General features: G+C 40.1%; 2 protein-coding genes across 3 annotated transcripts; one reads left to right on the top strand and one right to left on the bottom strand.

Annotated features, from left to right (window-relative positions):
* Window positions 1–286: 286 nt before the first annotated feature.
* On the bottom strand, window positions 287–4,163 carry LOC122971577 (chromobox protein homolog 2-like). 2 transcript variants are annotated; one of them, XM_044338288.1, is made up of 5 exons: window positions 4,010–4,163; window positions 3,882–3,925; window positions 2,796–2,861; window positions 1,948–2,017; window positions 287–1,845 (listed from the first exon to the last, which is right to left on the bottom strand). In XM_044338288.1, the coding sequence occupies exons 1-5, from the start codon at window positions 4,073–4,075 to the stop codon at window positions 409–411; spliced, it is 1,683 nt and encodes a 560-aa protein (XP_044194223.1). In that variant the 5' UTR covers window positions 4,076–4,163; the 3' UTR covers window positions 287–408. The 2 variants fall into 2 exon arrangements, with proteins under 2 accessions (XP_044194223.1, XP_044194224.1); XM_044338289.1 differs by having other exon boundaries at window positions 287–1,842.
* A 3,348-nt stretch (window positions 4,164–7,511) lies between these two features.
* Window positions 7,512–12,408, top strand: LOC122971843 (cytochrome c oxidase assembly protein COX11, mitochondrial). The gene is made up of 5 exons (XM_044338599.1): window positions 7,512–7,665; window positions 8,621–8,993; window positions 9,079–9,234; window positions 10,285–10,410; window positions 11,310–12,408. Exons 2-5 carry the CDS (start codon window positions 8,676–8,678, stop codon window positions 11,496–11,498), a joined length of 789 nt encoding a protein of 262 aa, XP_044194534.1. The 5' UTR covers window positions 7,512–7,665; window positions 8,621–8,675; the 3' UTR covers window positions 11,499–12,408.
* Window positions 12,409–13,121: the final 713 nt, after the last annotated feature.

The following is a 13,121-nucleotide window of genomic DNA, read 5'->3' as shown; positions in this document are numbered from 1 at the left end:
GACTTTTCGTTAGAACAGAGATTCTGTTTCCTTCAGTTGAACGTTTGAAAGGACGGAAAACTGAAGCGGGAACGCCGCGCCGACGCGTTTTTTCGGACACAGACTGCGTTTTAATAATCAGGTGTAAACGGGGTCTAAACATCAGGGTTCCTACGTTGTTCCTTGATAAATACTTGATTAAAATAGTTTCTTATTCGATATGATCTCCGCTGTGTTTGTGTCTTCTGGATTTGTGAGACTGCGGAACGTATCGAACGATACTTTCCAAAACGTTTTGTGCATTTCTCCGCGTGTAAAAAGAGCGGAGAGCGAGCGTCTGTAGGAACCCTGAGAGCTGCTGCAGGAAGAGTTGTAAGACAGTTGGGGTCCAGTTCAGCTCAGCGGACTGAAGCATCCGTCAGACGTCCTTCAGTGATTTCGAGAGTTGAAGAATCCCACGCTGGTCGGCGACTCCTTCACCGTCACCGTGATGAAGTTGGCCGTGACGTCGGTGACGAACACGTGCTCCAGGAGGCTGCGGGTCGGCCGCCAGTCCGTTTCCGTGTCCGACTCTGTGGCGTCGTTGCCGAGGCTGGGCCTGCTGTTGTTAGGATACAGGACGGCGTCGTGCTCCGATTCGCTGCTGCTGGTCTCGTCGGAGTCGCCGGTGCTGAGCTCGTTCAGGCTGCGGGTCTGTTTCCTCTCGTCCTGCCTCACGCTGCCGTTCCCCCTGCCGGAGCCGCCTCCCGCCAGCTTCTTAGTCTCCTCTAACACCTCCTTCCTGTCCTCTCGTAACCTCGCCTGCTCCACGCCGCCGCCGCCTGCTGTTGGCAGACCCGAGCGCTGCCCGGCTGATGTTCGAGTGTCTTTGATGCCTCCCGCTGCTCCTTTTACGACAACACCGCTCCTTAAACTGGACCTGGACGCCGCGGCGCCGCTCCCCTGCAGGCTGCTGCCGGCCGGCGGCTTGCTGACGCTCTGCAGGTTGAGGGCTCGGAGGCTGAGCGCCTGGTTGGCTCGGTCTCGTGGCGTGGGCGAGGACGACGGTTTGGACTGGAGACTGGAGTTCTGCTGCTTGTGATGAACCAACCCGCTCTGACCTCCGAGGCCCTCCTGCCTCCTCTGGCCCAGCGCGGAGCGATGGACCGCCGCCTGGCCTCCGACGAACCCGCCCAGCGACCCCGAACCGCCACCTGGTTTCAGAGGAGACACTTTGAACCCGTCTCCTCTGCCGCCGCCTGTTTCTGAGATGGAGCGCTTCAGCTCGGACAGCGAGTTCTTACTCTGTGAGGCGCTGGCTTTGTGGGAGGAGGAGGAGGAGGAGGGAGAGGAGGAGGACAGGGAGCGGTTGGTCCAGATGCAGCTGAGGGATCCGGGTTTGGAGGCTCCGGTCTGGGAGAAGGAGCTGCCGGAGGTCTGGGAGGCGGACGCAGCCTCGTCTCTGGAGCTCCGGCTCAGCCCGGTGTAGGTGAAGCTGGCCGGCTGCAGCGGCTTCTTCACGCCGGGCCGAGGCTCCTCCCTGGACGGTCTGAGCGCCTGGTGGTGGTGGCGAGGAGGAGGAAGAGTAGGAGGAGGAGGAGGAGGAGGAGGAGGAGGAGGAGGAGAAGGCGGTCTGCTCTTCGCCTGTCTTAGAGCTCTCAGGTCGGGGGGGAGCGGCTTCCTGCCTCGCTTCTTCTTGCAGGGGGGGTCGGGTTTGGCCAGCATGATCTGGGGCCTCTTCTGGGGGACGGGGTGGACTCGAGGGCCGGGCTTCGCCTTCTTGGAGTGATCTTCATCCTCGGAGGAAGAGGAGGAGGGAGATGACGAAAGGCCAGAGGAAGAGGAGGATGAGGAGCGGCTGTCTTTTGTGGCGGCTGGAACAGGCTGCTGGAAACGTAAAATAAGAATCATGTTGATGTTTAAACCGAAACCCACAAAGTTATAAAATTTACACATTTGAACTAAAGTAGAGAAATAAATATAAATCACCAGAATCTTCCGCGGACGTCCTCTCGGCCTCTTTCCTTTCTTCTGGAACAGAAGCTCTCTCTCTTGTTCTCTAAAATAATAATAACAACAATAATAATAATGATAATAACACCATTAGAATAATTCACACACATCTGTTCCATGTTACACAGACATTTAAAATAAACAAGCTGTTACAGATTTATTCTTACAGCTGTGATAACTTACTAATGATCATTCTGTTGATTATTTTCTCCATTTATTAATTAGCTGTTTGGTAGAAAACTGCGTCCTAAAGCCTGAGACGCAACCTGAAATGTTTTGTTTTGTCCTGACTGACAGTCAACAACCCAAAAATATTCAGTTTATTATCATAAAAGACTAAAGAAACCAGAAAATATTCACATTTTACAAGCTGGAATAGGAGAATTTTTGAATTTTTTCTTTAAATTTTTTACTCAAAACAATGATTGAATTAACAAAATAGTTGGCGATTAACTTTCTGTCAGTTTAATGATGTTTGACTTTAATATTAATTAAATGTTCCTGCTTTACAACAATTTCAGTCTTTGATCATTTACATGTTTTGTTATTGTTACTACTTACATTAATTAAACTTGCATCATTTTTTTAAATGATACAGATGTTTCTTATGATTTTAATGTTTATTCTGTAAATCAATAAAAATGTCCCCAACAAATCATTGTTTATGTCTCACAGTGAACATACGGGATAAATACTGTACATGTGACTATGGAGGAAGAAGAGTGTAACAAAACCCGACCCGTTTATTGAATTGTAATACAATAAATTATAATAACATGTGACAAAAAACTACTAGATAAACAAACAACTAGATGAAAACACACCTCTTGTGAAACGCTGCTAGTAACCTCGGGTCTAAAATATTTTCTTCTGGCTCCCAACTGTTGTGCCTGAAGACATCAGAGATGAATCATTTCAATAAAACAGACACAGAAAATCTGAAAGAGATCAAGTCAAGATTTAGTTAAATCAATTATTAATCGATTAGTCGTTAGGTGAAGACTAAAACAATCATTCGATTATGAAAATAGTTGCATATCGGTGGATTAATCAACTGATCGTTGCAGCTTTATATTTAAGTTATGATGAGTTTATGTAAATACTGAAGCTCATTTGAGGTTTCACCCCTCAGAATGTGTATGATATGATAATGTGTATGATAAAATAATAATTTATGACTTTATGAATGTAAAAAGCAGCTGTTTTCTTCTGTTTCTAGTTTATGCAGCTTGTGTTATTGCTTTGAGAATGAAAACGGCGAAGAAAAGCCAAGAAATGAGAGGAGAAATGGCGTTATTAGAGACTTTTAGTCATTTAAACACGGTCACGTTCTGGTGTTTTGGTTTAGCGAGTGACCGTGTTAACTGGTGACATTCTGACTGAAAGACGGTCACTCGTTAAACCGAAACACCGGTACGTGACAATATTTCACTGCTTTAACGGCTGAAAATCATCAATTAACACGGTCACTCTTTAAACCGAAACACCGGTATGCGACCGTGTTTAATGCTTTAACGGCTGAAATTCGACAGCTGATACGGTCATTCGTTAAACCGAAACACCGGTATGCGACCGTGTTTAATGCTTTAACGGTTAAAAGTCAGCAGTTAACACGGTCACTCGTCAAACCGAAACACCGGTATACGACCGTATTTAATGCTTTAACGGCTGAAAGACATCAGTTAACACGGTCACTCGTTAAACCAATACACCGGTATACGACCGTGTTTAATGCTTTAACGGTTGAAAGTCGACAGTTAATACGGTCACTCGTCAAACCGAACACCGGTCAGTGTTACCGGGAAACCGGCCGTTTCTCCCCCGGTGAGGAGAAGAAACCCCCGGCAGCCGCAGCCAGGCTTTGTTTGGAGCCATGTTTCCAGCGTTAGCTCCTGCTAGCAGCTACTCACTTGGACGACCAGCCTCTCCACTTCACCAGATACTCGAACTTCCCCTGCGGAGAACACAAGACGTCAGACGGGCGTAAAGAACCGGCTCCGGTGACAGCCAGTGTCCGTCCGCCCTGTTGTTTGCTTACCTTTCTCGGCCGTTTGCTGAGGATGCATTCCGCATCAAATACCTGGCCGACCGTGACCCCCTCCATTACTACAGCAGCCCCTCACAACGGCCGGCGAGAGCGCGTCTGACCCCGCACGGCCGCCGTAGGGCTGCAGAAATAATAAACCTTAGTGAGAGAAGATATTTATTTACATTCATGACTTAACATCTGGCCAGAGGCAACGGATTATTATTATTATAGATATTATTATTGTTATAAGTAGTAACTTAGCAGTGTTATTCCTATTTGTATCAATATTATTACTAATACAGAGAAAATAAAGAAAATTACAGTAAAAAGAAATAAAAAAATATTATTCTTAGTATTATTAGTTGATGATATAGTTATTAGTATTAGTAATGTTATTATTGATAATGATAATAATTTATTGTTTCATTCATTATGTACTGAAATACACGTTTCACACTAGTCCTGCATACTGATACTTAAAATTACATTTCCTTCTAAACAAACAACTTTTGTTTATTTCTTTGTTTTTAATCGTTTTAATGTTTCCTACTTTTAAATATCTGTTGTTGTTGTTTTTTGTTGCCCTGTACATAACTAATAATGTCTGTTACAGTACAGAATTCACATTGTTTTGTATGTGAATTTGTTTTGTAACACGTACTTCGCTCTGTCGAGAGCATAAATATGTTTAGATACTTTTGTTTTTACATGTGCTTTATGAGATTTATCATCTGTTATTACACCCAAAAACCTAAATTCAAATATTCTTCAATATAAACTCCATTTATAGACAGTGAAACTTTTTCATCCTTTTTTTGATCAGTAAAAAACAAGAACTGTTTGACCATTACATTTAAAATGCTTTCTTTTGAAGCTTTTAATTAATCTCTGAACTAAAAATTAAAATAAAAAGTTTAGGCCCCAGAATCAAGCCTTGTACAAACTGTACAAACTGTACAAACTGTGCATTTTGTTGTCTTTAATGTAAATAGCTGCTTAACCAGTTTAGAATGACTCCTCTCACTGCGTGTATGTCATTTAGAAATGAAGACAGTGTGATCTATAGTATCAAAAAACACTTTTTAAAAAATCAATAAATACTCTTATTGTGTATTTCTGACTTTCTGTTGCTGTTGTAATAATAATAATAAAGGAAATTAAAAAGAAAACAGAAAAGATTATTATCATTCATATTATTATTATTATTATTATTATTATTATTATTATTATTATTATTATTATTATTATTATTATTATAAAGAAATATGTATTAATATTTTTTATTAATTATAATTTGTGGGCTTTAATTTGTTGCATTTTTTGTAATGTAGATTTATCAGTAAAAATAAATATTATCACTCTTGTAATTAATAGTTATAACAATAATAATAGTCCTTTATTTCTGGTTTTATTTGTTATGTTAGTTTTTTACTTTAAATTACTAGAATTTTTTTTTTTCTGTTTTATCATAAATCTAATGACATTTTAAGTTTTTTGTGAAGCACTTTGTAATGTGGATTTGAATATATAATATATATAAAAAACATTATTATTAAAGATAGACTGTGCAGGATTTGTTGGTTGGTGTTTGTAAACACAACGCTCAGAGTTGGCCCCGCCTCTCTCTGAGCGAGCGAGAGAGAGAGAGAGAGAAAGAGAGAGAGAGAGCATTACCACACCGGTCTGTAGTGCATCGAGTGGGCGGAGTCTGCGCCCCATTTAAAAAGCATCTCAGCTGGCACATACAATGCAAGAGGCAAAAGCAGCGTGTACGCCTACCTCAACCACGTTCGCACTGCAAACCTTAGTGCTCAATTCAGATTTATTGCTCAGATCAGATGTTTTTATTTGGTTCACATTATTTTTTAAATGTGGCCAACATCAGATTCCAGTGTGAAACAGATTTCATCCCAAATTTGAGGATATCAAAGGCTACTTTTAACTCTATCTGTCATCGTTTTCCCCTCCATTTAATAGATATTCTCCATCCTTCCCACTCGTCACCCTTTCCTGCCGGATCGTGCCCCGGCTGTAGGAAAAGGAGTGAGAGAGAGAGAGAAAGAGCGGTGGTTGAGCGAGCAAGAGATTAAATGAAGAGAGCGAGTGATGCTGGCGAGATCAAAGCTCACAGAAATAAAACTTTATTTCCTGATTGTTTCACAGCGTTTAGCACAATTAGCATAACCCTGCAGGAAGACGCCATATTGCTGGATTTTGTGTGAATGCAGAGCTTCATCCTGTCCGTTGTGGCCTCTCTGCTCTGCGTGTGTGTGTAGCTCAGCCCCGCCCTCGGTTGACAGACACACAGACCTGCTGCTCTTTATACGTCCATGACACAGAGACAGAGAGCAGAGCGGAGCAGAGGAGAGAGACGGAGACAGTGATGATGTAACCTGGTCGCTATGCAACGAGTCCCGACCTCACACCCTGCACGCTGTTATTGGCTGGAGGCGACACACCCACTGCTTCTAGTGGGTCATAAGTGATGATTGAAAGGGGTTACTGTTGTATGAGTCTATACATTGTTTTTAGGAAAATCCTGCATCGTGTACCTTTAATGATAATGATACCCAGAATGAGTAACACTCTTTCTTTAGCCGTCCATCCGTAGCATGTAAAAGCAATATATAAACATTTAATAAATGGCTGATACCACACTATAATGTTGTTATATTCATAACTTATATTGTACCCTTCATCTGAAAACCAGACATACTGAGCAGCATCCTTATAATAATACGTAAAAATAAATAATATATAACATCGTCATTGGTTGCTCAGTGGCTGATAAAGTGTTAATTAGAACAAGTGTCATGTTGGAGGAGGATAAACAGCAGCCAGAGGGAGTTTCACAAACTAGAAACTAAAAGGTTGTTGTTATTAGTGATCTTTTAATAATTGAAGTGATTTCTAACTTTTTACAGTGTAAAACACTGTAAAAAGTTAGAAAGTGCTACCATGTAGGTGAGGTACTTATTTTGTACCTTGATATTATGTTTTCTCAACATTTACAGTAAGTTCTTGTATGATTTCAAACTTCAAAATTCACAAATTTGGAAATGTGTTGATGCATTGTATCCCTTTCAGTCAAATCTCAGTTTTTCTCAAAATATCAAATTGAAAAAAAAAACCCCAAAACAATCAGAACTAAATATTATAAACTCTCTATTCCACCAAAAGCTCAAAAAGTTCATTAAAAGCTGCTACAGGAATATAATCCTCAGGGGACTTGTTGGGATTATCTCTCTCGTTCTCTGTGACACTTTTGCAAAGGATGATTCCTGCAATCTACAACCTCACCGCTAGATGTCACTAAATCCTGATAAATTGGTCCTTTTTTAAAACGTTACAGCAGCCGACAATCAAAAAAACATAAAAAAATATTTAAAAACGTTCTTGGATTGCTTTATTTTAAAAATGGCTGATTGTTAAAATAATATTACCGCAGTTGTGTGTAAATATTCAGCTTGAAATAGCGTTAATTTGTGCCATTAAATATAATAACAATATACGACAAGTACAAAAACGTGTGCGGAACCTTTCTTTCTGTGTTTAAGACGGAGCTACTTGTGTGTTGCACCACTGTTATGTATGAGACCCTCAAACATGTTGGGTAATGTGTGTTTCTGTCCGGCGGTGAATGACTGCTGAGCTCATTATAGAAGGTATTTGTGTTTTTAAATATGATTTTAAGAAACTAAATGAAGCCGCTTTCTGAATGGAGTTCTGTTAGCTGTTAGCTGTTAGCTGTTAGCCGGTTAGCAGCCGGTGACTCCTGGACGCTGCAGGTCAGAGATGTTAACATGTTGACTGTTTGCTCGTTTTGTTCTATTAACAACTTGTTCAATCAACATCAATTAAACTTAACTTAAACCTTAATGTAATAACGTTTGCTCGATACCCTATAGATGCTTTATTGCACGGTTAAATAAGCGCTCAAACCTCCACTGTAAAAACACAGAAATTAAGACTCTGCTTGGTTTTAGTAAACAAACAAACATACCAGAAAAAAACTGAAGACATTTTATAAATCCTACGTGTCCACTGGAGAATTCGGCGTATATATGATTCACCAAAAACATTGAATATTAGTGAAGTTTCCGCTTTTTAAGAGGCTCCCGTAGCTTTGTACAGCACATGTGACTGTCTGGATAAGAAGAGAAATTAACTGTTATACCTGAATTTATATTAAAATAGTTGCTGTTAAGAGAGTGAGACACGTACCGAATTGAAGAGTGACTCTTTATCAACTTAAAAAATGTGTTCAATGATATTACAACATGCATAATGCATATGTTAAGTAAGGCTGCATGAAAATGTACATTTTTTGAATAGAATTTGGTTTGGTGAGCTGATTTATGAGAAGGAACATCATGTAAAGTCTTGAAAGTGGACCATCAGCCAGACAGAAGATTAAACTGCACATATTTTAGTAAAGGAGTCATTTTTTAGGTCATTTTCCATTTAATAATACAAAACAAATGATTGGCTGCAGGTTCTGATGGACATTTTTCACAGATTATTATTATTTATTTTGTGTTGTGAAGAATTAAGAGTCTCTCCTACATGTTTCAAATTCAGTTGTTTATGAACATTTGTCCATGTTTGTCGTCCCTCCAGGTGAGTTGCTCCCTGCTGTCTCAGCTTCAGGTGTGGCCTGACAGCAGTACCGGCCATGCTGCTACCTCTGCTGGTGCGTCAGTCCCTCTGCCGTCCTCAGACGCCTGTGCTGTTTCTGCGATGCGTCCGGACGCTTCGGTGTGATGCTCCACAGGTGCTGCACTCTCAGGATGAGCACTTCCTGCGGCGGAGGCTTCCTCTGCGCTTCCACACTCAGAGCCGTGGCGCCAAGAGCCGAAAGAGGCAGAGCAAGAGCCAAGAGGAAGAGTGGAAAACCAGGAACAAGACGGTGCTGACGTACATCGTCGCCGCCGGGGTGGGGATGATCGGCCTGTCGTACGCTGCAGTGCCGCTCTACAGACTCTACTGCCAGGTGAGGAGACATCCTGCTCCGGAGCCGCTGAGCCGACGTCTTTAACCTGCAGCTTACCCGTGTGACTGATGTGTTTGTCTTCCAGGCGTCCGGGCTCGGCGGCACGGCAGTGGCCGGCCACGACGCAGATCTGGTGGAGACGATGAAGCCGGTGAAGGAACGCGTCCTCAAGATCACGTTCAACGCCGACACGCACGCCAGCATCCAGTGGAACTTCAGGCCGCAACAGACGGAGATCTTTGTAAGATCTTTCTCCCCCGTTAACACAAAACCAAATGTTCAGGCTTCTCAACAAAGTCACACAAAAGTTAAAAAACAAATCACAGTGAAGTAATTATTAGATAATCAAAACAGTATTGATCGACTAATCGATTAATTGCATGAACTGTTGCAGCTCAGAAGTAAATATAAAGATATAAAGTAACTTTTTTTAAGCATTTAAAAGTAGATGAAAACATAAAATGATATATAAAATATTTTTATATTTATATTCAGGTCTAAGTGTGTGCTGAGAGGAGAACTGAAATAAATGTAATAAGCTTCTTAATGGACACTCAGCAGGTGGTTATGTGCAGTTTATACATGTGTACACTTCTACAGGGCTGTAATGAATGATCACTTTCATTAACTGCCAGTGATTTTCTCAATGAGTCGATAAATTTAGATTGATTTAGTCGATTAAATGTTAAAAACACAGATATTTTTTCTAAAATGTTCAGACGTTTGAGCTGGAACCATCAAATATTTGGTACTTTTGCTTGAAAAATGACTGAAATTATGAATCGATTATCAAAATAGTTGCATAGTTGAAATGTTGTCACGATTGATCGACTGATTGTTGCAGCTCTACGCTTAGTTTTCCTCCTAAAACAGTTGTTTGTAACACAAGTGTTCACGACATTGTGACTTTCCAGCTATAAGTCAGCTTTACTGTTGTGCAATCAATGATAAAAATTAGAGATAAACTGACAATTAAACATTATTTAAAGTCAACGTTTTGGTTGTAGAGCTTCATCAAACTCACAACATGAACAATAGAATCTTTATGTTAGTGCCACAAATACCAATTTACAACCTCAATAAATGATTAAAAACATCCCTAGAATCCATAGAATAGAAGAGAAAACTAGAAATATAAAATACAAGGTTCTTGTTGTGTGTAGAAATGTAGAAAAAGTCTTCTTAGTATAAACTCCCTCTGTGTGTTTCCTTGCTGAGCCGAGCGGAGAGACAGAAACATGAACCGTAACGTTGGAAGATCCTCTCCTCACTTGTGTTTGTTGTTGTGCAGGTGGTTCCAGGTGAGACGGCGCTCGCCTTCTACAGAGCCAGAAACCCCACAGACAAACCCATCATCGGCATCTCCACCTACAACGTGGTGCCCTTTGAGGCGGGACAGTACTTCAACAAGATCCAGGTAATCCAGCAGGACGAGTCTGTCAGAGTTTCACCTTCTTACAGAGACAAGAAGAGTCCTCATGTTGCTCCTCATTACTCGATTTTGAAATCTCTGTATTTCTGCATAAAGTCATTGTCATTGTACACTAGTGTTTTAGCAGTAAGTATTCACAAAAATCCACATAAATAACAGTTTTATACATAAAGGAAAACATGCAAACAGCAGCTCTGGAGCGTTTTTTAGAGAAAAAGTTTAATACGTCTTTTTTGCTTCCTCTGTCTGACTGGAGCAGATTGTGGGAAAATATTGTCCACCAATACCAGACTCAGAAGAACTTATTGAGTCTCTATTCCATAATTTTGAATCATTATAGTAGCCCTATAACAACATTAAAACAGAAAATACTTCTAAAATAATCAACTTTAATTTATTGTAGTAATATACTGTTACTTTGCATTAAAGGACACATATTCTGCACATTTCCAGCTCTATATTTATATTCTGGGGCTCTACTGGAATATCTTTGCATGATTTCCAGTTAAACGTAAACAAACTATAGCAGCAGGATTTCACTTCTTTTTCTCCTTCTTTACTCCAAATGTCATGACATGTTGGAGCTGAAATCTCGTCAGCAAGGTAGAAAAAAAACGTTGCAAACGAAGCTTTGAGAGCAGGTTGAAGCCCCGACTTTTGACTTGCAGGCAGCATCTCTACATACGTTCACCTACACTCACCTTTCCTAACAAACAGACAGAATTATGTGCTAAAAGGACTTAAAATGTTCTGTTAGGAAACTTGTTGTCTGGTTTTGACGTTTATAAATCTCTAAAATCAAATCGATGGTCTCTTCTAACGTCTCTCAGCTGTTCTGCATCAGTGTCTCCCAACAAATGACAAGATAATATTTATCTCCGCAGTGTTTCTGCTTCGAGGAGCAGCGTCTGAACCCTCACGAGGAGGTCGACATGCCCGTCTTCTTCTACATCGACCCGGAGTTCGACGAGGACCCGAGGATGGCCCGAGTGGACACCATCACTCTGTCCTACACCTTCTTCGAGGCCAAGGAGGGTCAGAAGCTCCCTCTGCCGGGATACAGCTACAACTGACAGAGAGGACGCCGAAAAACTCAACCCGGACCTGTTTGTGGGGTTATTATTAGAGTCCGAGCAACAGAAAAGCAGAGAAAAATAATCCAAGACTCTTTTCTTTCTTTGAAATGGAAATATTTTCAGTAATAATTAGTCAATTCATAGATTAGTTGCCAACTAGTAAATTAATCTGCAAAATACGACCGGATGCAGCAGGACATTCTGGTGTTTTTGGCATCTTTTTCTGGCATATTAAATAGTCTGGTAGTCTGGATACTGGAACGCACCCAGAGAGCGACATTTTACGCTGAAAAACATTTGTTTTCATTAGGTTTCTTATTTTGCTTAAAACAAGAAAAAGTTGCACCATAATGCGTCTTTTCAAAGTGCAGCGTCTCTTTTGTACAGATTTTATCCCAGAAATTAATTCATGGAAAATTCCCTAAAAACCAAACAAACATGTGTTTGTGTGTCGATTCTAGAAAACTCTTGAAAGAACTTAAAAGAATTAGAAACAGATAAATTAATCTCACTTTTATTTTACGAGTTAAAAAGGTTTTCAGACTTTAATAAAAGACAAAATATTTCTTTGTAGGTGTAATATTTCTAAAAGAAGAGAACCTGGATTATTTTTCTACATTTCACTTGCAGATGTTTGTTTTTCACGTCGCTTGTGGTCGAAGTGACGAGTCGACTGTTCAGGATGAAACTTCAGGAGTCGATGCTGCGATGGACAAAAGTTCAGAGACCGAACTGTTTCAAACTGTCGGTGTGTGTGTGTGTGTGTGTGTGTGTGTGTGTGTGTGTGTGAGTGAATGTATATAAATCAGAACATTTATAATTTAACAGCTACTGTTTCTTCTGATAAACAGTTATAATTAATTGTTCTTTAAACTGAAAAGAAATCAATAAATTATGACAAATTAAAGCTGGTCTTGAACTGTTAAACTGTTTTTTTGTTTATGTAACAAGCTGTGATCTATTATTTCCTTTAATTTTAATTTGAAAGAGTGACATTAAACATATATTAAAGACACAACAGAAAAAGGGAGAAAAACAAAGTAATTACAGTAATAGAATAACTGCATGTTAGAGGAAGGAAGTAGAGATTCATTATTTGACTTTAGTGCTGGATCGACTGGTGTCATTGTGTCTGTTACTGCTGAGATATTTAATCAATTGTTTCTAATTTCATGGTAAAAAAAAATAAGACAAAGGAATTTGTTTCCCCAAAACAAATTCCTTTGGGTGAGAATTTTACCTGATCTGGGTCAATATGGCACCAATGCAAGATTAGGTCAACTTTGTCAAGTACCAGTCTGTAATTTTGACCTGTAATTTATTTTGTGTTAATTAATTTTGTGTTCCACACAACGAGTTCAGTTAGACTCAAACTGGGTAAATTTTGACCCAGTGATATTAAGAGTGCACACATAAAGAACTTGAAAACTTTATTGAATATGTATTTGCTAATAATGGTGGAAGAAGTATTCAGATCCTTTACTGCAGTAAAACTACCAAAAAAACAATGTAAAAATACTCCATTACAAGTAAAAGTCCTGCATGAAAAATCCTACTACAGTAAAAGTACATAAGTATTATGAGCTTGATGTAGTTAAAGTATTGCAGTAAAAGTACATA

The sequence above is a fragment of the Thunnus albacares genome, chromosome 20 (genome assembly GCF_914725855.1).
Source record: "Thunnus albacares chromosome 20, fThuAlb1.1, whole genome shotgun sequence".
Classification (NCBI taxonomy): Eukaryota; Metazoa; Chordata; class Actinopteri; order Scombriformes; family Scombridae; genus Thunnus; species Thunnus albacares.
The sequence above is the reverse complement of the archived record's forward strand: the minus strand, read 5'-3'. Positions and strand labels throughout refer to the sequence as shown.

Bases quoted from the DNA above. Each gene is read 5' to 3' on its own strand.
- LOC122971577 (XM_044338288.1), bottom strand. From the start codon at position 4,075: ATGGAGGGGGTCACGGTCGGCCAGGTATTTGATGCGGAATGCATCCTC. The intron at 2,862-3,881 runs GTGAGTAGCTGC...TGATGTCTTCAG, and splicing joins TGGAGAGGCTGGTCGTCCAA to GCACAACAGTTGGGAGCCAG. The intron at 2,018-2,795 runs GTGTGTTTTCAT...TTATTATTTTAG, and splicing joins CTAGCAGCGTTTCACAAGAG to AGAACAAGAGAGAGAGCTTC.
- LOC122971843 (XM_044338599.1), top strand. From the start codon at position 8,676: ATGCTGCTACCTCTGCTGGTGCGTCAGTCCCTCTGCCGTCCTCAGACG. The intron at 9,235-10,284 runs GTAAGATCTTTC...GTTGTTGTGCAG, and splicing joins CGCAACAGACGGAGATCTTT to GTGGTTCCAGGTGAGACGGC. The intron at 10,411-11,309 runs GTAATCCAGCAG...TTATCTCCGCAG, and splicing joins AGTACTTCAACAAGATCCAG to TGTTTCTGCTTCGAGGAGCA.